The 22,076-nt window shown below is 39.0% G+C and overlaps 2 protein-coding genes across 3 annotated transcripts in view; one reads left to right on the top strand and one right to left on the bottom strand.

Annotated features, from left to right (window-relative positions):
• The window catches only part of LOC109427430 (chaoptin), a 290,374-nt gene that overhangs the window by 264,131 nt on the left and 4,167 nt on the right, over positions 1–22,076 (top strand). The window lies entirely within an intron of this gene.
• Positions 14,825–16,028, bottom strand: LOC109427431 (probable rRNA-processing protein EBP2 homolog). The gene is made up of 2 exons (XM_019702988.3): positions 15,840–16,028; positions 14,825–15,773 (listed from the first exon to the last, which is right to left on the bottom strand). The coding sequence occupies exons 1-2, from the start codon at positions 15,906–15,908 to the stop codon at positions 14,880–14,882; spliced, it is 963 nt and encodes a 320-aa protein (XP_019558533.1). The 5' UTR covers positions 15,909–16,028; the 3' UTR covers positions 14,825–14,879.

Genomic DNA, 22,076 nt, shown 5'->3' on the forward strand with positions numbered 1-22,076 from the left:
TACAATAACAATAAAAATGCAAGCTGAAAAGAAATGTCAAATAAATATGTTGAAGATATATATAAATCCCATATAAGAGTAACATAAATGGATGTAAGTTTCTATACAAAAACCATCTTACAGTCTCTTACAGTTTGATGATTTTGGCTTTCTAAGAGAGGCAATTACATGTATTTCACACATCTGTAAAAGGAAATTTGCATATAATTGCCTATAGCTAAGTTATACATGCTTGAAATATGGCCCAAAAAACTATAAAAACCGTTATAACTATTTTAATTTTGGAATTAGCGGGATGTCATATTCGGCAAAGTTGTGTGTTTTACCATTATCTATAACTTTGTAGAACATGAGAAAAAAGTAGAATCAATATTTAGAAAGTCATTGCGCAAAAACCTTTTTCAAGGGGCTGATGAAAGAAAACGTAACGTATCTTGAAAAGTAACGGAGTTGCAAACTTGGTGTCTTCGGCAAAGTTGCTCCAAACAACATTTTCTACAACTTTTGTGAAGACTCCAACCTCGTATCTTGAAAAATTCAAAAAATAAATTTTCTATCTCACTTTTAGGGGGATTGATCATTTTTTACAGAAGCTCAAAAGAAGCTCTTTATTATAGTGAAAAATTTTCCCGAAGACCATGACCATGACGATAAACTTCATAGTAAAAAAGTTATTAATTAAGCGCGCTAAAATGACGAAATCAGCCACTGTGCGGCGTATTCGGATGACGACACTCTTATCCACAGCGTGTCCGGATGACCGCATCCCAGTCCACAGCGTGTCTGGATGACCACACTCTTGTACACAGCGTATCCGGATGACGACACTATTGTCCACACCGTATCTGGCTGACCGCATACTAACTTTTTTAAGAAATTCTGTCTCATATCGACAAAAAAAAAAACAGTAGTAAACAGCTTGCTCGGACATTTACAAGCAATTATGTCTGAATTGAACAGTTGAAATTCTGTTTCATGGCGACAAAAAACAATAGTAAACAACAGTTGAATGCAACAGTAGAAAAAAACACCAGTGTACAGTCCTTAGCTAGCTGCGCGTCTGGATGACCACATCCTAGTCGTTTGGAGTGCCTGAATGAACGCACCTCGGTACATAGTGTGTCCGGAAGGCTGTGCCCTAATCCATTATTCTTTTCCGAATGCCGTCATCTTAATCTACTACGAGCGACCACACTGTATTTTATCAGTATACAGTACTGGCCAAAATTATAGGCAATGCTCATGATACTATGTTTAGGTTGATAAATCTCCCTTTGAGATAGCTTTATTCAAATGCAATTATTTTAGTATTATTGTCTATTGACTACATATTAACAGTGCAACGTTTTTTACTCCAAACGATTATCGACATAGAAAATCTAATTAAAATCTTGAAATTGGTCAAAAACTGTCTGGCCAAAATTATAGGCACTATGTTGACCTACTAAAGAAGGTATGATGTCCTATCTCAGAAACTTTTTATCATCGAGGTTATAATACTTTCACGAGCCTTAAATATTCTTTTGGCACGGTTTGGAATCGGGATCATAAGCTTATGCCATTGGCGTTTGGTGAATTTTGAACAAATATCCACAAAAGCTACAACGAATACCTGGCGATTTTTAGTTTGATAGTTTTACAACTGCTGATCAATATACTTCAAGTGTTCTCAATACGATTGTTGTCTAGGCTAGTTGACGATCAAGCTAGGACAGAAATTCCATGGCTTTGAAACCAATCAATTGGTGAACAAGGTGAAATACCTTGTGATATGAAGCATTCTCTTCATGGAAATACTAGTTATCATCATTATAACTGAAGTTCTCATCAAAGTGTTTATCCTAGACAACAGATATAGTTTTGATATATTGTTTGGCATTCAGCATACCCCCAGATGATATCAGGGGATCAATATCTTTAAAAAAAATCATCCCCACAGACTGTTACTACCCCAGCCCCTTGCAGTCGTGTTTGGATGCTGAATAGCATATTGCGTTATTCTACTCTCCACCTTACAGACACCCCATATTCCAGTAAATTTCTTCAAAAAGGATAAAATCACTGAATACAGCATGGTAACGTTGTATTTCGCTCCAATGGGCATGTTTTTGGCACCCTTCGAGGCGTTCTTAGTTTACTTGTTGTCTTAGACTGAAAACCGCTTTTTTGAGTAGCTGTATAACTTATAACGGAAAGTGGGACTGGATACTAACAGTGTGTGAGACTGCATTTCTTCAATCGAAACTGGACTGCCGGTTTCATAGAAAGATAGATTGAATTCCATTAGGTATATTAGAAACATTTCCAATGTCCACGAGAAATATCTCAATAAGAACTTTAGTCGTAATGATGGTTACAGGTATTTTGAACAAGCCAACGCTTCATTTCACAATTCAAAATTAATCAATTTCAATGCCATACAACAAAACTTACCCATTACAATACCTGGGAGTTCATATTCTGGATGGCTTGCCCACTAACCTACACTTAAAACCTTTTGGAAACGTAAGGAAGACATTTATTATTAACTGCAAATTTATAAACTAGAAATCACAAGTTTCTCGAGATAGCTATCATTGACATTTGATAAAATACACCTAAAATCGAACTAACAAACCAATGATCTCGATTCTAAACAATACTAACACCTCTGCTAAACAGAATATTGAAGGATCCTGGTGATGTTATTACTAATGTCTGAGATAGAACATCAAACTTTCTTAGGAAGGTCGATAAAGTGCCTATAATTTTGGCCAGACAATTTTCGACCAAATTCAAGATTTGAAGTCTTTCTCCTTCGTTAAGTTTTGCTTGATGTTTGAAACAATGCAATTTTATTTCGTGATCAATAAACACTTATATTCGAATAATGGCATTTAAGTTAAGCTAACCCGAAGAAAGGTATATCGAACTATGCATCGTATCATCATTACTGCCTATAATTTTGGCCAGTACTGTACATACTGCTTATATGTATTGTGAACGCATATGGAAAGATCGACACTGTGTTACGCATTGAAATAAAATGTTCATCATATGAAAATACAGTAGACGTTCGGTCGGTGCAAACGGTTCAACTGCAATGCTTTTAACTGCAAGTCCGGTAAGTGCAACAAATTTGCAGTTAACGCACTGCTATCCGTTAAAACGGTGCGCCCAAATGAACAATCGAATGAATTTTTCGTTCATTTAACGTCAATTGATGGGTTGTTGACACCTATCTGACGTTGTGGATATCAAATTTTGTTCGCTAACTGAAACGCAAACATGTTGCAGTTATCGAACGTCTACTGTATAGGGTCTGGGACCATTTGGGCAGGGGGATCTATTTTGGGCAAATCCTTCAGAAGTCACCTAGAAACTTTTTGCCAGATATTTCTTCTAGGAATTTCACTTCGTATTCTTACGGGAAATCCTCTTCCGATTCATTTGAAAATTGATCTTAGAATTGTTCCTGAAATGCTGCTGTGATTTCTCCAGGCATTCGTGGTGGGAATCCTCCAAGCAGTCTTGCTGGACTGATTCAAGCAATTCCATCTGGAAATGGTATTGAGAATTCTGAACAAGAATGTTTGTAGAAATCCTGGTAGAAGCTCATGAAAGGATCCCAGTACAAAATTTTGCAGGATTTTTGAGAGGAATTCCTAGAGGCATCCTTGAAGAAACCCCTTAAGAAGCAATTTCCGGAGGAATCGTTCGAAAAATCCATGGAATAATCCCAGCAGTAATTTCAAGCAAATCCCTTCAGACACTTCTGAAGGGATTCCAAGAAGAATTGTCGAAAAGTTTCTCCAACAATTCCTCTCAGAATTCGTCTAGAGATGCCTGCTGAGGTTCTTCCAAAAATTTCTCTTAAGATTCCACCAGGATTTCGACTAGGGAATCCTCGTGAAGTTCTTTTAGAAAATGCTGCTATGAACCCATCAGAAATTTTTCAAGGATTCTTCGAGGAGTTTCTTTTTGTAATCCAGTACTGCTAGAATTCCGCCCCTAGTTCACATCGTGTCCGAATGACCGCACCCCAGTCCATAGCGTGTCCAGATGACCGCATCCTAGCCCACAGCGTGTCCGGATGACCACACTCTAGTCTACAGCGGGTCCGAATGACCGCACCCCATTTCACATCGTGTACGGATGACCGCACTCTAGCCCACAGCGTGTCTGGATAACCGCACCCTAGTCCACAGCGCGTCCGGAAATTCTCCAGGGACTCTATTGAAAGTCATGGCATGAATTTCTCTAGAAGTTTATTCATGATTTTTTTTTCAGTGATGCCAGCATTTATTTCTCCAGAATTTCATACAGAGATTTTTTCGGGAGTTCCTCCAGGTATTTCCCCAGAAATTCTTCCTGGGTTCCTCCTAAGGATACCTTATGGAAATTTTACTCGAATTTGTTGAAAAATTTTAAATTTCTTCAGAAATAACTCCTAGAAGCTGTACAGAAATTCCTTTGCAAATGTTTCATTATAGTTTTCTAAGAATCGTTACAGAAGTTTAAAGGTTTCTCCAGTTATTCTTCCAGGGATTCCTTCAGAAATGCGTTCAGTATCCGTCCATAAACTACGAATACTCGGAGGAGGGGGGAGGTGGTTAGAAATAAAGTCTACGTAGTTTATGGACAGCTAAAGAGACGAACCAGCCAAAGGCTGAAAGTCTCTTTAATAAAGACAAATCAATCAATCAATGGATAGCGCCTCACCAATTCATTCGGGATTGGTTTAGAATATCCTCCATGAATTTTGGTAAGGGATTTCTTTAGTCATGTTTCTAAATATTTATTAATAAATTCCTATAGAAATTCCACCTTTTCCAGGTATTCCTCCAAATAATTCTTCATTAATTCCTCCTAGAAATCCTTCAAGAATTTTCCGGAGATTCTCTCAGATATTCCCCCAGGGAAAGGATATCTACAAGATTTTCAACAGAAATTAGGCAGCAGATTTATTAAAAATGTCCTCCAAGGATTTCTTCATAAATTTCTCTATGGATTGCTTCTAAAGCTTCTTCATAATTAATTTTCTTCTTTTAGTACCCAGCTAACACAAAGTCTTATATGATGTTTAATAGGATGCTCAAGTGGAGGCGATATGCGTACATGCTTCCATTTACCCGCGTGAAAAGTGTGCCTATATCGCCTCCACTTTTGCATCCTATTCAACATCATATGCGATCGTGTGTTGACTGGGTAGTTTAAGGATTTCTTCATGAATGGCAGCAAGGGATTTCTTTAGAAATTATTCTGATTTTTTTCAGAAATTCATCTAGATTCTCAATAAAACTTTAGGCGGTTCCTTCTAAAATTCTTCCAAGGGTTCCTCCAGTTTTGTCACGGATTTCTTCTTTTGCAGTTCCTTCAGAAATATCTCTTGAGATTCCCCCTGGAATTGTTTCAGATATTTCTCCTCGATTTTTTACAATAGTAATTTATGAAATGGGTTCATAAAAAGGTTTACTAAAGAAACCCCTGGGAACACATCAGGAGATTCCAAAAAGAAAATTTTTAATTTTCTGGAAGAATCAGTGACAAAGTTTCTACAAAAATTCGTGCAGAAATTGCAAGAAAAGGTACTGAATGAATTCTTGAATAAATCTCTCAATTAATTTCTAAATAAATTTCTGGAGAATGTTCTGAAGCAAACACTGGAAGAACTTCGGGAGCTACTTCCGGAGGAATTCTTGAAAGAATTTCTTGCCAATTCCCTGAAAGATGTTAGTGGACAAAAATCCTTGAAGCCTAAAATAACCTCCAGATGAATGTTCGGCGGAAAACTTAGCAGCTGAAATTTTCATTTTTTATTTTCATTTTCATTTTGCAGCATTTGGTGGGGCAATGAGAGCGCAAGTCAGTACAAAGTCGATAATAAGGAGGGGTAATGACTGAATAGTCTTTGCTGACTACACAAACACCATCATAGGATAGGAAAAGGGTATTTTTGTGTTGGATTAGGGTGTTGGTACAGACTTGACAATATCAGTGCTATTCCGATGCGAAACAATTTTGAGACTCAATAGTGAATCGCATACCTTCCAAAACCAAAAAAAAAACAATCCACAGAATGACAAGCAAGTACACAAAAAACGCGGCGCGAGACAGGACACAACACTTATTATAATAGTTCTTACAAAAAAATAAAAGGGGTTTCAATTTACCTTTTAAGTAGACCGGTTTGGGGCTGTCCATAAACCACGTGGTCATGAGGGGGGGGTGGGGTTCGGCCAATGACCATTTTGTATGGACGAATAAAAAAATTTGTATGGACTAATGACCACGCGGGGGGGGGGGGGGGGGGGGGTGTTGGGGGTTGAGAAGTCCCAAAAAATGACCACGTGGTTTATGGACAGCCCCTTTCGGGCTCGAAGTTGCCCATCGACAGGACGATGTCCGATTGATTACCTACGTTAGGCATTAATACAACCGTACTGCGTACAGTACTCGTCGAAAATGTCGTTTTTTTTATTCTGTATCACTTAACCTAATTTACAGCTCTATTGTCCACTAGGGCACTACGTAAGCGATTTCAATTGACAGCTGCATCTACAGTATTGTACAGTGCCTAGATGTGTTCTATTATACTTTATCGAACTGGTTGCCTTTCTGCTGCTTTCACTTTTCTACTCTATACATGGTAGAATGACGAGCCCAAGGATGATGGATGGCCGTTGCTCCTTTCCAGTCCGATTGGGGATCCATTATGAGTAGCAGTTCGCCGATATCCGGGTCCGTTTGAGCCATGGGGCTCAGAAGAGGGTCAGTGTCAGCCGCTCTCGGTGAAGAGCAACTGACGAAAAATTGCATGTGCCGGGGCTGGGAATCAAACCCATGACCATCCGCATATGAAGCGAACGTGTGACCAACTACGCCACGGACCCCGACGAAAATGTCGTTGTTCTACTGAATTCTCAGCTTTGTCAGGTTGAAGAGGGGTGATTGTATCGGGACATCGTCTTCATTCATGAGAGGACGATTCGCCGTGGCGATGTAGGGTATTGGTTCCCTTATTAAGCATGTGGCTCCCATTTTTATCCTACGAAAAACAAAGGATTGAAGCGCTGTTTGTTTTGTTTCTTATTTTTGTATTTTTTGTTAGAAGTGAGCACCCATGAAAACAAAAAGAACGGAATAAATCGGTGCCGTAATCGCTTGTTTTCGAATACGATGAATATGGGAGCGTGAGATTACTGATGGCACACATACCCTACATGGACTCCCATGCGTTTAACTGGGTAGATTTTCTAACATTCTTCACCAGCTTAGCATTTTCTCAATCCGCAGCATGGTCCAAATGAGTAGTGTGAACTGCCACGCTTGATTCATTGGTCCGTTCGTTTTCGACCGCGTGAACATAAAACGAAGGCGAATTTTGAACTTCCGGCGGGTTTGCTATTCCACCTTTGTGCGCTCCGATCGCCGATACCGTGAATAATGTAGAAAGCGCCATCCAATACAACTAGCGTTGGGCAATTTTGAATCGATGTTCGCAACATCGATGTTTTCGTTCCGATTAATCGATTTTTTGAATCGATGTTGAAGCCCCATGAAATCGACAGTATCGTTTTTTTTTTACATTCGATTTTTCTTTCGATTCAAAAATATTACTTTTTTTCAGAATGCACTGTAGAATTTAACTATCAAATAATGTACATGAAATCGAGGGTCTTTATAATCTGGGGTTTACTAAATCGAGACATAGCTGTATATCTCAGGTATCTTGGGCAATCGTTCCCTGGAGTCTAAGTGAATCTTTCTCAGGATTCTCGAGGAATCCTTATTATGGTCTAGTCTAGTGAGCCCCTTTCAGGGTTCTAATGCATCCTTCTCAGAATTCTAGGTCAGTCCATCTCTGGATTCCGAACATTGTTTTTCTTAGAATCCCTCCATGGATTCTAGATGAATTTCTCTTAATAATATGTAGGATCCCTCTCAGGGCTCTGGAGCAATCTCTTTCAGGATACTAATGGGATATCTTCATAAGCGTAACTGGAGGCATCCATTAAGTTCTTCTTCTTCTTCTTGGCGTAACGTCCTCACTGGGACAAAGCCTGCTTCTCAGCTTAGTATTCTATGAGCACTTCCACAGTTATTAACTGAGAGCTTCCTCTGCCAATGACCATTTTGCATGTGTATATCGGGTGGCAGGCACGAAGATACTCTATGCCCAAGGCAGTCAAGGAAATTTCCTTTACGAAAAGATCCTGGACCGACCGGGAATCGAACCCGTCACCCTCAGCATGGTCATGCTGAATACCCGTGCGTTTACCGCCTCGGCTATATGGGCCCCTATTATGGCATCCATTAAGGCCGGACGGGACGGTGGTTGAATTGTCCGCCATTGCTCTGTTGCTAGTAAGATGCAAATCTCAACTTCTACTTCATATTATTGACTAGAAATTTGATCGTTCATTTGCTCACTTGTGGTGCACAATCGACTAAAGTTTCAGCTACGTCAGTGCAGTGGAAATTGATATTTGCTTCTTCAAAATTGCGAGGCAAATTGATAGAAGGAGAGGGAAGATAGGAAAAAATACACGTCGTCCCGTGCGGCCTTAAGTACGTCACGCTAAAATTGGGAATTTTCGACCCCCCTTCCCCCCTTCGTACGGGTTTTTCTTATGCCTAATACATTGCTTGTCACACTTTCGCAAACCCCTCTTCCCCCTAGGATCGTGACGTGCATAATGGATGCCCCCTTAGATCATAGGTATAAGGTCTTGGTGGGGGGGGGGGGTGGTTATGGTCCTGTCGATATAGATTTTTTCTACTCCAGAACTGCTTGAATAATATTTATCGCCTGAATCTCGTGATTTTTTTCCCGGAATGAATTATTCTGGAGGCTCCCACCTGGCCACCTCCTATTTACGCTAATGGATGTATTTCATTACAGCAGAAGATTTTTTCTCGGAATTCTAAGAGAATCCACCTCAGGATTCTGGAAGAATCCGCTAGGGAGTTCTGAGGTTATCCGTCTAAGCATTATGTGAGAATCCCAGCAAGTGAGCAAAAACTACTCACAGGATTCTGAGGCAATCCGTCACAGGATTCAAGGAGAATCCATTTTGGGAATCTGAAGAAATCCCTCAGGATACTGGAAGAATACCTCTAAAGATTCTGAGAAAATCCATACCAGAAAACTAGAGTAATCTCTACCAGGATTCTAGAATTCAGGAAGAATTTTTATTGAAAGATTCTTTCTCCATTGTCTGGGATAAGGTCTCTCAGGGTGCTGGTGTGATCATTTTTCGCATTTTGAAGGAATCTCCCACAGAACTTTAGCGGAATCCTCTGAGTTATGGAAGAATCCATTTTTAAAATTTGGAGGATTTTTTCTCAGCAGTATTATATGGGATTACGTAAAAGAATTCTAGGGAATCTTTGGATTCTAAGGGAATTCATTTCACGATTTTGGAATATTTCCTATCACCTACCAGGGTTTCCTACCAAGGGTGAAATGACTTTCAAAATTCTAAGAAATTTCTGGATGATCTGGGTTGATTCCTCTAAGGATTATGGAAGACCTTCACTTAGGATCCCACTCAGAATTCTGAGGAAATCTTTCTCAGTATTCTTAGGAACTCCACTCAGAATTGTGGAGAAATTACTCTCAGAAATCTGCGGGGAATCCCACACAGGATTCTAGTAGTGTCCTTCTCAGGATTCTGCGTTAAATTCTTTTAAGTTGCTGGGGAATATCACTAGTATTCTGCTGGTACTCTTCCCAAGATTCTCTGAAAATTCGGCTTTTTGGGATAATCCCCGTCTTAGGAATTGGCTCATGATTCCGGGGAAATCCTTGAGATTCTGGTGCTTAATTTTTCAAGATTCTAGGGCAATTTCTTTCAGAGTTATCAATTATTGATGAATCTCTCTCGAGATTCTGGACAGAAATTTGGATTTGTGACTCCTCTTAGGGTTCGGAAGAAATCCTTCTCAGCATTCTACGAGAATCCCAGTAGAATTCTGCTTTCTTTATTCTGGAGCAGGAAGATCCTCTTGAGATTCTGCTGTAACAATTAAAAGTATTCTAGAGGAATCACTCTTAGATACCTGGGACAATCCCTTACAGGAATATAGAGTTGTCCTTTCAAAGATTATGGGGTAATGCTTTCAAGAATCTGCGGTATTTTTTCTAGGAATTTCCTCAGAATTTTCAGATTTTTTTTCAATATTCTAGAGAATCCTTCTCAGGATGCCAGGAAAGTCCATTCTAGAAGTTTTCGTAATACCATTTAGGGAGAATCCTTATCAGATTTTCGGAAAAATACTTCTTAGGTTTCTAGATGTATTTTTCTTAAGAATCTGAAAGAACTCATGATTCCCTTCCCCCCTCTCGTAGAATTCTAAGGAATACCTTTCGGGATTCTGCCAGAATTATTCTCATCATTCTAAAGGATTCAACCCATGATTTTAAGGGACTTCCGGGAGAATACTTAAGAGGATTCTGTAGGAATTAATCTCAGGGAATCCTATCTGCCAGATTTCTGAGAGAGTATATATCTCAGGTTTCTTTGGCGATTCCGTCCAGTATTTTGTGAGAACCTTTCTTAGGATTCAGGAGTTCTAAGCTACCCTTTTCAGGATTCTGGGTCATATCTTTTTAGTTTCTTTGGAAATTCATCTTATAATTCCGAAAATCTTATGTGAGAATCTCTCTCAGTTTTCATGATGGATTTATCTCAAGAATGTGGATGAACCGATCTTGGAAATCTTCATAAGATTCTGGGAGAATTTATCTTAGGATTCTGGAACATTTTGGGAGCATTCCAAAGAAAGCTTCGCTTAGGATTTTGAGACAAGCTATCACAGGATTCTGGGAGAATTCCTTTCGGGATTCTGAGACAATTTGTCTCACAGATGAAGTAATCTCTTTCAGGGTTCTAGGAAAATCCTTATTTCAGAGAGAATTCCTACCAGGATACCGGAAAAGTCTTGCTTTCTTTTCTAGCTAATGTCGCTCAAATTCAGGTGTAATCATTTTCAGAATTCTGGAGAAATCTCTCAAATAATCGTAGAGAAATTCCTTCTGGAGGAGTCTCTTTAAAGATTTTGAGGGAATTTCTCAGCAGTCTGTGAGAATTTATCTCAGAACTATATGGGAATACTTCTCAGAGTTCTGCGGATTCTCAGTATGTTTCTTTCGATGCAAAAATATTAAATTTCATTTTTTTTTTCAGTATATCAACGTTATATCCATTTTCGAATCAGTGTCGCGAAATGTTCGATGTGCAATCTCAAATTTGGATATTGAATTTATTTCGACGCCTCCCCCACCCACTGACCCCAGTACAATCCGGGAAACCGCCGGAATGGTTCCGGACATTACATGGCCACTTGACTGCCGGTGGACGCATAAATGTCCCATGTGCAAAAACAGACAATCGAGAAAATCGCGTCCAAAGTTCGAAAAAAGTAAATTGTCTCAACTATGAAGTATAAGTGCTGAATCGTGTTCTAACATCAACCAATTTTGAATTTGAGCACTAATTTTTGTTTTAGAGCGATTTTTTAGTTCCATAGGATTTCCAATGGAACGTGACGCTTATGCGTCCACTTTTACGAATGTTACAAATCGGCCTTGCATTTTTTCAACAATTTTCGGAACAAACTACCAATTTTTATTTCCCCATATGATAGTACCCCATGATACATGGTCATGGGCTGCAAAATCTCAATATTGCCAAAAATGCACATGGGACAATTATGCTTCCACCGGCAGTTGAGTATAATAAACTAGCACCAATTTATGATCGATTGAGGGCGACTTCAAAAAACTCGGATGAGAATTGACGAAATGCGAGCATTTTGAAAATGAATTGTCGGGGGTCGGGTACGTGAAGGTTAAAAATATAATATATTATATTGCCTTTTGTTGCATTGACTACTCAAAATTCTTTTAGATAGAAAGTAACACGATGCTCCTGTTTCACATTATCACAAACCAATCCTTCCAGATTTGTTTTTTTTTTCGTTTAAATAACTACTGTACAATGTTAACGTTGTTAACGTTAAAGTTGAAAGAAAAAACTCATGATTTGAAAGTTTGTCCTCGTCTTTCAAATATATGTAGGTGATATCGATAACTTAATCATTTTATGGCTTTATCGGTCTTTTTCTACTCAGAGTTTAATGGGTAGTATGCAGATCGCAAGAAACTTTTTGGCCTTTCTCGATGCGTGCACAGAGAACAGACGTTTAAGCTCGAACAAAAATACGTTGAAATCGTGTGTAAAGTATTTAAGTGTACCTCAACGCCACCAACGGAGACTGCCCCACATATAAAGTCGATTTGACCCCACGATGGCAGTGTTCATCGTTAAAATACACTAGCCCACAATGCGACGCGAGCGCCAAACGGCCAAAAACGGCGAGCACTGGAAACAAAAATGACAACACAACAATGTAAGTGATGGGACGCTGGCGCCACACAACGGGAGCATAACGACATACTCTGATATGACCGTTACAAAATTTTACACAAGGCAGAAAGCAAAGGTAGACGTCTGTTCTCTGTGATGCGTGGTTGAAGTTCTTGACCATTCCGGTCACGGAAAAATAATGCACTTAACGAAAATTACTTGAGCGATGCCGTTTGAAGTGCATATCGCATAAGAAAGTAGAGATAAAAGTTTATAATGAAATGATAGATATGATAGTATTCTGCTAAGTTGCGAACAAGTGTGAAAATTTATAGAAGGTGAAATTAGGCAAGTAGGCCATGTATTAAACGAATACATCGAATGCGGGAAAGTTCTGCCGTACGACCTGTGCTTTTAAACAGATCGGCTCTGCTTAGAGGGTTCGAAAAGTCGGTACAAGATCAGATGGGATCAAGTTGTTTTCGAGCAGCGAAGCGATTTTGTTTTGCATCATTCTGCTTTTGAACTCGCGGTGAAGTTAAATGAGTAGTGCAGTAAAAACATTCAATCAGTAACTCCACAGACTATACGATCGTTAAATTCCATACAGAGTTTTGAATATAGACTTGGATATTCGTACTGCTTGCTTGTAGTGTACTAATGTTCAGAATTCAAAATTCTTCCTCCAAATCCTTCCGAAATTCCTTCTTTAAATTCATTTCTAGTTTCTCCTTGAAATTTTTAAAGGTTTTTCTTTTCTGGCTTTCTCTAGTATCCATATTCAGAGCATTAGATTATACGTATTTGCTTCCATAAATAGGGGAACTTATGTATTTTCGATCGTTTTGTTCTCTTCGTCATGGACGAGGGTTTCTTGAAACCTGTTGAACTTAAAGTTAACCTTAAATCTTTCCCATCGTAGTTGAACTAAACGATCAAGTTCCAGGCAAATTGACCGACAAAAACGCTCATGACGAAAAGTGACCCTAGTTGCTTCCGAGATTTTTCACGATTCCAGGTTTTTCGAGTTCTTTCACAGGGTCTCTACTAGAGTATGTATAGTATACCCTGGGCTTTCTTCCAGTGTTTCTCGCTGAATTCCTCGCAGAAATCTTTCCAATTTTTTTATCCAAAATTCTTCCAAGATTTTTTTTTTATAATGATCTCGAGATAGTAATCCAATAGTTTCTCTCGAAATTTTTGCAGAAGTTCTTCCAGTGATGTCTTCCAGAGACAGTTTCTAGATATTTCTCGTAGTTTTCCTTGCGAGATTTTGCACGTAGTTTCTCTCGGAATTTATCTTAGAGGTTTTCAGAGTTCCTCCTTAAATTTCATTATTATTTTCTCCTGGGGTTAGTCCCGGAACTTTTTTTTTTTTTTTTTTGAGATATTCCAGTTTCTCTAAGGATCCCTTTCGAGACTTCTCCAATAAGTCTTTGCGGAGTTTTTAGCAAAGTTTAGCAAGGGATTCCTTCAAATATTTTTCTGGGAATCTCTTATAAGAATTACCGTAAGTTATCCTAAAAGCCATTATCAAAGAAATCCCAAAATAGATCATCCAGAATCTTCTTTGGTTAATCTCTGGTAAAGATTTAGGGAAGAGTTCTAGGAAAATCTGTAAAAAAATCCCCTTAGAAAAATCCCAGTAGACTCTCCAAAAAATCTTAGGAGAAAGTCCAGGATAAATTCTGAAAAACTCTGAGAGACATCCCAGAATCAACACCTGAAGAAATCTTCTGAGAGCTCCAAGAGAAACTCCGAGAGAAATCTCAGATGTAACTTCAAAATAAATCTCGCGAGATCCTTTGGGAAATATACCAGTTCAAATTTCTGTAGAAATCCAAGGAGAAACTCTAGCTATCTGAATTCCGGAATCCTGAAAGATTCCCAAGGAAGAATCCCGGAAAGAAATGTTCGGATCTTGAAAAAATGCTGGTAAGAATCCGGAATAATCTCCTGAAGGAATTTAAAAAGAAAATGGTGTGAAAATATATAAAAGGAATATTGTTAAAACCTTGGGAGGAATTTCAAGCCGTACGTATTTCCAAAGAAATTCCAGAAAGAAGCTCTGACGGAATATCTAGATGGACTCTAATTCTGAGTAGAACTACACTGCTGCCACTCGCTTAACAGTCCCATCTTTGCTGGGTTTCCTATTTGGGACTGTTTGCGAGTGGGGGCAGTACAAATAAAATTCGCTACTTTTTATGCATACGACGCAATGTTTTTGTTTTTTATTGCTGCCAAATTTCTCTGAGTATTCACAATATTCCTTGAGTATTTCAGGTTTTTTTTCTGTTATATAAAATTCCCTGAGGATTCACGGTTTTCCAGGTAGCAGTCAGGGCTCCAACGAAAACTAAAACACACGTGATGCACACGCACCACTAGGTTCGAAAAAGGCAATAAAAATATGTACATACCCGACTGGGAACGGAGTTCTCTAATAATTGAATTAACCTCGATCGATATTCAGCTTACCGACAAAAGAAATATGTATTTACGCAAAAATATGAATCATCCTTCTCACTTACCCCTATTCTTCGTCTGTGCTCGCCTACTCTTACCCAGCCGCTTCTTACCACCGGCACCACCACCACCGCCGCCGCCAGCACCTCCCTTCCTCTTGGGACCATCGCCCATGAACGACTTTTTATCGTTCCGCTTCGATCCCTTCTTCCTGCCTCCAAATCCAAACTTGGCATTCTTGGCCGCCCTCTTCGGATTGACCTGCTTCTTACCGCCCGCGCCCCGAACCGTTCCCTTCTTTTTCTTCTTGCCACCCTCCTCATCATCGTCCAAAAAGTCCAAATTGGACAGTTTGCCCTTGCGGAACTTCTTGATGTCGTCCAACATCTTCCGCCGTTCCTCGTCCCGCTTCTCGGTGGTCTGCCGCTGGATCAGCTTTCCGATGCGACGCTGTTCCCGCAACTGCCGGGCGCGTTCCGATTTGGCGATACCTTCCTGCTTGGCCAGCAGTACCTTCCGGATGCGCTGCATGTGTTCGTCCGTTTTGGCCATCTCAGCGAAGTAATCATCCGGACGCTTGGTTTGAACGTTCATGTCGTGCAATCGCTTGATGCCCTCGACGACGGCCGCCTGAGCCTGCCGGTGAAACAAAATCTCCCGCTTGAAGTCGTTCAGCACCGGATCCTGTTCCGGTGCCACGTACGGGATCTTCTTGTTTCCCTTGAATTGATTCTCACGTTTCTGTTCGTGCTTTTCGATCTGGATGGCCAGCTCCGGTGTGATTGGGGCCAAGTCGTTCACCAGGTCCAGCCGTTCCACCCAGGGAGCTTTCAGGATAATCGATTCCAGTGCTGATTTAAGCTTGGCTGGATTGTTGGCCGGTTCTGATCGATCCTTCGCAATAACATTTAAGCCGGGTTTGAGCAGTCCCTTTGCCAGGGCTTCCCGCAGCTGGAAAGCGAAACACGTAAAATCATGTCGGTTGACTAAACCAAATTCCGTCAATTTCGGACTTACCTCATCGTCCTCGTCGTACGACACATAGCTGGAATCGGAATCCTCACTGCGGACGTCGAAATCCGTCATGATTGGCGGTAATTTGCCCTGGAAACCGAGGAATTATTCACGATGAAACTGGAAAACCGGTGCGGAACAATCGTAAACACATGTGCTTCGGTGCTCGTTTGTTTTGAAAATGTGCGCACCGCCGCGACCGCGACGACGGCGACGTCGCTGTCAAACGCGCGGCCGCAGCGCGAACGAGGGGTGAGCAAATTGGATTAGATGGATTCTGCTTGGCGACAACGCACAGCTCTATTCAAGATATCGGGTGTTTCGCACGGTGGGAAATGAGAAATTTTATGAAACAACAACGGTATTGATATGGAGGGGGCAACACGAACCGTAATGTGGACGGTTCAACAATACCGCATACTGTTCGAATTGTTAAGCACGTCTTATGGTTATCGTTTATGTGGGAAGTTTTCCCAAACCGAAATATCAAAAAAAAACAAGCACAAAAAAGGCGAAAATAATACTGTGTGACTGATTTGGATTGTGAAAACGTGTGTCGTCCCCCTGGTTGATATTGATTCTTGATATTGTCTATCCGATTGGAATCAAGACCGACATTCAATCAAAAATGGCTATTTTCTTAGTCCACAAGTGTCGCAACTGTTTCGCATCTAGTGCGCTGTGTTGCTGACAACAACGGGAACGATGCGCACTACCTTTGACATGATTTAAAAACGTCGCGAGTTGGGTCGCATCGCGACTTGATTGTGCGAAGTCCGGTTTGGTGGCGGCCCGACAATATGAGCCATTTTACGAAGTGACAACAATGTTGATGATGATATTGGTTTTCACGGGTTATTGGATGCTACCTCTTGTCAAAATTCATTCATTAAATCGGCTCGTAAAATGGACTATTGACCGTCCAGTTCCAAACTAGTAACGACCGTTCGAAACAATCGCCGTTTCAAACGGTCGGTGAAACAGTCGGTGACGGATTTGACAGCAGAAATGAGCGAGAAAGATTTCGCGCGCAAACGTGTTTTCAAAAACATTCAATTGGTGGAACAAGGACAGCTGTTGCCGGCAGCCATGCCGCCAGCTTTTTGGCGCGGAAGTTCAGATGCACGGTGTTCAGATGCAATGTTTATCACTCAACAAATTTATTTATGAAAATATTTTTTTCCACAATAAATGTTTTAAATGTTCTAAAGTGAGGTTTAATAAATGCAATTTACATTATTTCCAGGGTAATGGACTACCCGCTTTGCGCGTAGCCACAGTTGATCAGCAGGAGTAAATCAATTTAATTTTGTATGGCGAAATGCATCTAAACTTGAATTACTTGAAATACAAAGCTTTTCCCGAAAAAATATTTGGTAGGCTTAAGGCTCAATTGAGAATGGCAAATGTTTTAGAATTAAAATAGCACTTTTTCCCAAAATGATCCACAAATCGAAGAAAATTAGAATGTCCGATTGTTAATTTGGTCAATTTTGACAATCGGACACGCTGGTTTTGTTCGCTTTTTCTTTATTCTGGAGAAAAGTGCTTTTTCAGTTTTGGATAATAGGCGATTCTCATTTGAGCCTTAATAGTGGTCACCATTGTGCACACCCGAATAAAAAATACAGTAGAAAAACCGAATGTTGTATTGTAACAGTACTATTTAGAACCATATTGTTACAATAAACACCACTGTAAAAATAAAAATACAAAACAATAAGATGTAATGTTAGACACCATACAGTGAATTGTAAATGAGATTTTTACAATATACTATACGGGTTGTTAAGTATCGTAACAATATAAAAAAATATTTTTCTCCATATATATTTTTTTACAAAACCATACATTTTATTGTAAATGAATTGTTCGAAATACTGATACGTGGGCTTTAATATACCGTACATTGTATGGTACACGTATGGTCTCAAACAATAAAATGTACCGTAAATATATTGTTTTTAATTGTAATTTCACTACTGGTTATAAATTTAATCATGGTTTTGGAATGGTTCTCTTTTGTTATGTTGTATTGTTTTACATTAGATAAACCATATAATGTTATATTATCTCGTCGTGTTCCTTCGATAATGGCAGTTCTAGCCAAACTAATCTAAACTCGTCTAAGTCTGAGTAGCCTCTGATTGCATTAACAGTTGAAGCTTAAGCTCCCATGTCCCACCAGCCAGATAACCGGGTTTTGCAAACTAAGCATTATTTGTGGCAACACTTTGAGTGGCATGATGGAACTATGCCTAGCGCGCTAAGTGTTATTAGACCACTAATGTAGTTGCATGAAGTGGGTGACGAGGTACATAAGTATCATTACAGCGTGCTTAACCATTATTGCAATATTGAGGCTCCAACTTGACTGAACTATGAAATGTGTACATAACAACTCATGAGAAAACTGTCAAGTTCGATTCAACTATAAGTTAGGTTAAAAAGCGAAGACGAACATATTTCAGAAGTCGTTTCAGTGTCCAGTTCAGTCCTTATGTTAAAAATGTCAAATATAAATCGCATTTAATTCGGTTGTTGTACAAGGCAATTTCACATGAGAGAAGAAGAGAAATAATAGTGTTGAACTCATCCACTGATTTACGGTAATCTGGCCTGCGTCTTTCCGGGTTGTCCTACATTCGTATTAGTCTCATCGCACTCTACATACCTAGCCCACCATATCTCTTGGATATGCAGTCCTTAGGACACCTGGTTTACCACTTTATTTAAACATTTTATTGACTTTAAATAGATGTTTCAACTTATTCACTTTATTCTGTTTCATTTCCTTTGCAACAAAAATGTCACGGACATCAACAAAACAAAGCACGGAAAAAATCATAAACTGAATAAAAAATTAAAAATGCACGGAAAAAGATTGTTTCGGAATAGTGAATGGTTCAAACGTAAGAAAAACAGTATAATATATTGTTACATAAAGATCGGATGTAAATGTATAATAGCTACCAATGTGCAAAGCTTTTAGCGAACCATTCCATTACAATACACTATATTGTAGCTGGTACACTGTATGGTACAGGAATGGTTTTCACCAAATACCCTATGGTTAGTTTTTATCCGGGCAACCACTACCAAATATTTTTTCGAATAATTCCACTTTGAAGAATTTGCCTTTAGATGGTATTCGCCATACAATATTTTTGCGATTTACTTTTAGCGATTTTTCGCGCATAGAAGCTAGCGCCACATTGGTCGTTGCGGAGAGTAGAAAAACAGCCGATGTAGTTAATAGGGTCCTAAAATTAAAGACGAAATCTCGCTTATATTGAATAATACGATCAAGCATGGTATTCTAATCGGAATTGTACTTTACTTGAACTTGAAAAACAAAGGAATAATGAGAAAAATCGAAATAAGTAAATTGGTAAATAGTTCTACTTTGACATTTGAGGTCAACTTTGTGTGACTGAGCTCGACATTTTTCGCACTGGGATTTCAAAAATGTTCCTATCTGACATACACGGTGAAAAAAAATCGCTCAAAGTATGTGCAGGGCTGGTAGCGATGTATGATGACGAAAATAGTTATTTTAGTGACCACACTGAACAAAATAGTGACCAAATAGTGACTTTTAGATGCGAAAATAGTGACCAAATAGTGACTTTTTGGTTAGATCAAATGAGGGGCCCAGAATCAAAGGAGTATAAGTGACCATTTTGTCGATTTTGAGTTGAGCATATCATAACATTCTTCTGATTTCAAGCTTTCAGGAACTTTTTTAAGATTGTTTCTACAATGATTGAAAAAATTACAATAAATCAGAGAAAATTGGGTTGATTTTGAAACTCCATATATTTTGTATGGAATGAAAAATTGGTGAAAAACTTTAAACCTCATTTACTCGAAAGTGAGTTTTTGTCACTTACACCCCTTTGTTTCTAAACCCCCTCAAATTTACTTTAAGGATTATTGTATGTATCTTTATTTTCAACAAAAATAAGAATGGTAAAATGAAAAACGTCCATTACGAATGAGTGACATTTGAACTGGATCGTTCGGGCACGTTTTGAAGAATCCTTGGAAGAATCGCTCACAGTTCGAGCATAGCTTGAGCTAGTTCAATCTTCTGCAGGTCTCGGGTTTCAATTACCTTTTTAAGGCGTTTATTGAGTCTCAGCAAACAGCCAAGAAATAAAATAAAATCATAATTAACCCATGAACAGGCCACACTGAAGGCCAGAATACATCTATATCACAACCTGAGGAACCAGGAGATGATCATCATGAAGATGATGAATCAACTGTGCCGATTACTGAACAAATGGTTAAATGGGCGATTGATTTGAACCTCTCAAAGTGCCGGGTAGGAAAGGAAATTAACACTTATTTTTTATCAAGTTGTTCCGATTATCTTATCATTAAATCATATCCCTACTAACTATTTTCGACATTATACATTGCTACTTCTTACGAATATATGGGAAATGCTATGTCAAGACGTGGTTTCGATGGATGCATTGTTAATTGGACTGGAGAAATATTATCAAGAAGAGGGAGATTAGATATCATCAAACCTTGGCAGCTCAATAATTACCGTTGGAGTAGTGAAACAGTACCCACATGGAGGCGTGCTATCACCTTCGTTGTGGTCTTTAATAGTAGATGATCTCTTAAAAAAAGTGGAAGCACAGGGCTTCCAAGTTATTGATGCTGATGATATACTAATACTAGTTCGCGGTAAATATGACAACGTTATGACCAACATAATGCAAACTGCCCTAAAATTTAATCTCTTCGTGGTGCGATTAGGAAGGATTCGCGCCGTTTACACGACAGAGAAAAATGTATAAATTCTCGGATACTTTTTCAAGAATTACTAATTTAAAATCGAAAGGAACGTTTTTGGAACTTTTAGTTTTTGGCTAGTATCTTGGAGTATATCTTGACAGCAAACTGAATTGGAAATTACATATTGAGCAGGTTGTTAGTAAAGCTACAATTGCTCCAAGGACCAGTAAGAAAACATATATTAAAAAATTGGGATTGAAATTGAAAACGATTCACTGGATTCACACAACAACTGTGAGACCCAGAGTACCTGGTCCATTGGTCGGTCTAATGTCCGAAAACAAACGAAAGATTAACATAAAAAAAGCTGGAAAAACTTCAAAGACTAGATAATTTTTCAATCACTGGTGCAATGCAAAATTGCGAAGTACACAGTCTAAAAAGGCCTAAATTCTAAAGTTTCAATCAAAAACTGAAAAGAGTGCATTGAGGGCGATCTGAGAGGTGCGGATTTTATATACCAAAAGAAGAATGAATTTTTTAATTTGATTAACACCCAAAATAGTTGAAAATAGTGACTTTTTGATAGAAAAAGTGACTTTAGTTGAAAAACCTTGAAAATAGTGACTTTTTAGTGACCAACATGAAAATAGTGACCAAGTCACTAAATAGTGACTCACTACCAGGCCTGCATTATGTGTTATAAGCTAGGGACGAGACAAAAGGCTAAAAAAATAAAAATTATATATTTTCAACTATGGTTAAAAAAAACGTCAAAAAATGAGTAAATATGTACTCCACCATATATTGTGGTTTAAAACAAGAATCCCGATAGGACTTTAGGAGCCTTAATGTTTGTTGTTCTGAAAACCTATACGTTTGAAATAATGATGTGATTGAACAAATTTGCTGAATAATTGGTTTCTGTCGAATACATCGAGAATCCCTTCGATATTCGAGGACTGTTCTGAACAGTTTCACAAACAGTCGGAATAATCCCACTTTAAACTGAATACATAATATTGGTTGCGATGCAATCTCTCGTTTATGAGTAAATATTGAGGGATTTGCACAAAATTGCACGCGGCCTATCGCTTTCGAAAGGTACAGAAATTGGTACAGCCGCAGTTTTCATTCCCTGTTTATTTCATCCTTATGGGAAATAACTGTTCCTTTCGAAAACGGGAGACCGCGTGAACTTTTGTGCAAAGCCCCTTTTTAAAACATTTCAACGACAGCGCGATGTTTACTTTTCAATCAATCTGACAATATTGCGGTAAGGGAACGTTCAAAAATTACGTCCAACATTTGGGGGAGGGGGGGTCTAGAAAAGTGTGACAGTACGTGTATTGGGTATAGGGATATTGCGTGACAGAGGGGGGAGGGGGGGGTCTAGAAATCCCGAAAAACGATGGACGTAATTTTTGAATCTTCCCAAAATAGAAAAATCCAACGGGGTTGCGGTGGTTTCGACCGCCGCAGTCG

This window comes from Aedes albopictus, chromosome 1, assembly GCF_035046485.1.
Source record: "Aedes albopictus strain Foshan chromosome 1, AalbF5, whole genome shotgun sequence".
NCBI lineage: Eukaryota > Metazoa > Arthropoda > Insecta > Diptera > Culicidae > Aedes > Aedes albopictus.

Bases quoted from the DNA above. Each gene is read 5' to 3' on its own strand.
- LOC109427431 (XM_019702988.3), bottom strand. From the start codon at position 15,908: ATGACGGATTTCGACGTCCGCAGTGAGGATTCCGATTCCAGCTATGTG. The intron at 15,774-15,839 runs GTAAGTCCGAAA...TTCGCTTTCCAG, and splicing joins CGTACGACGAGGACGATGAG to CTGCGGGAAGCCCTGGCAAA.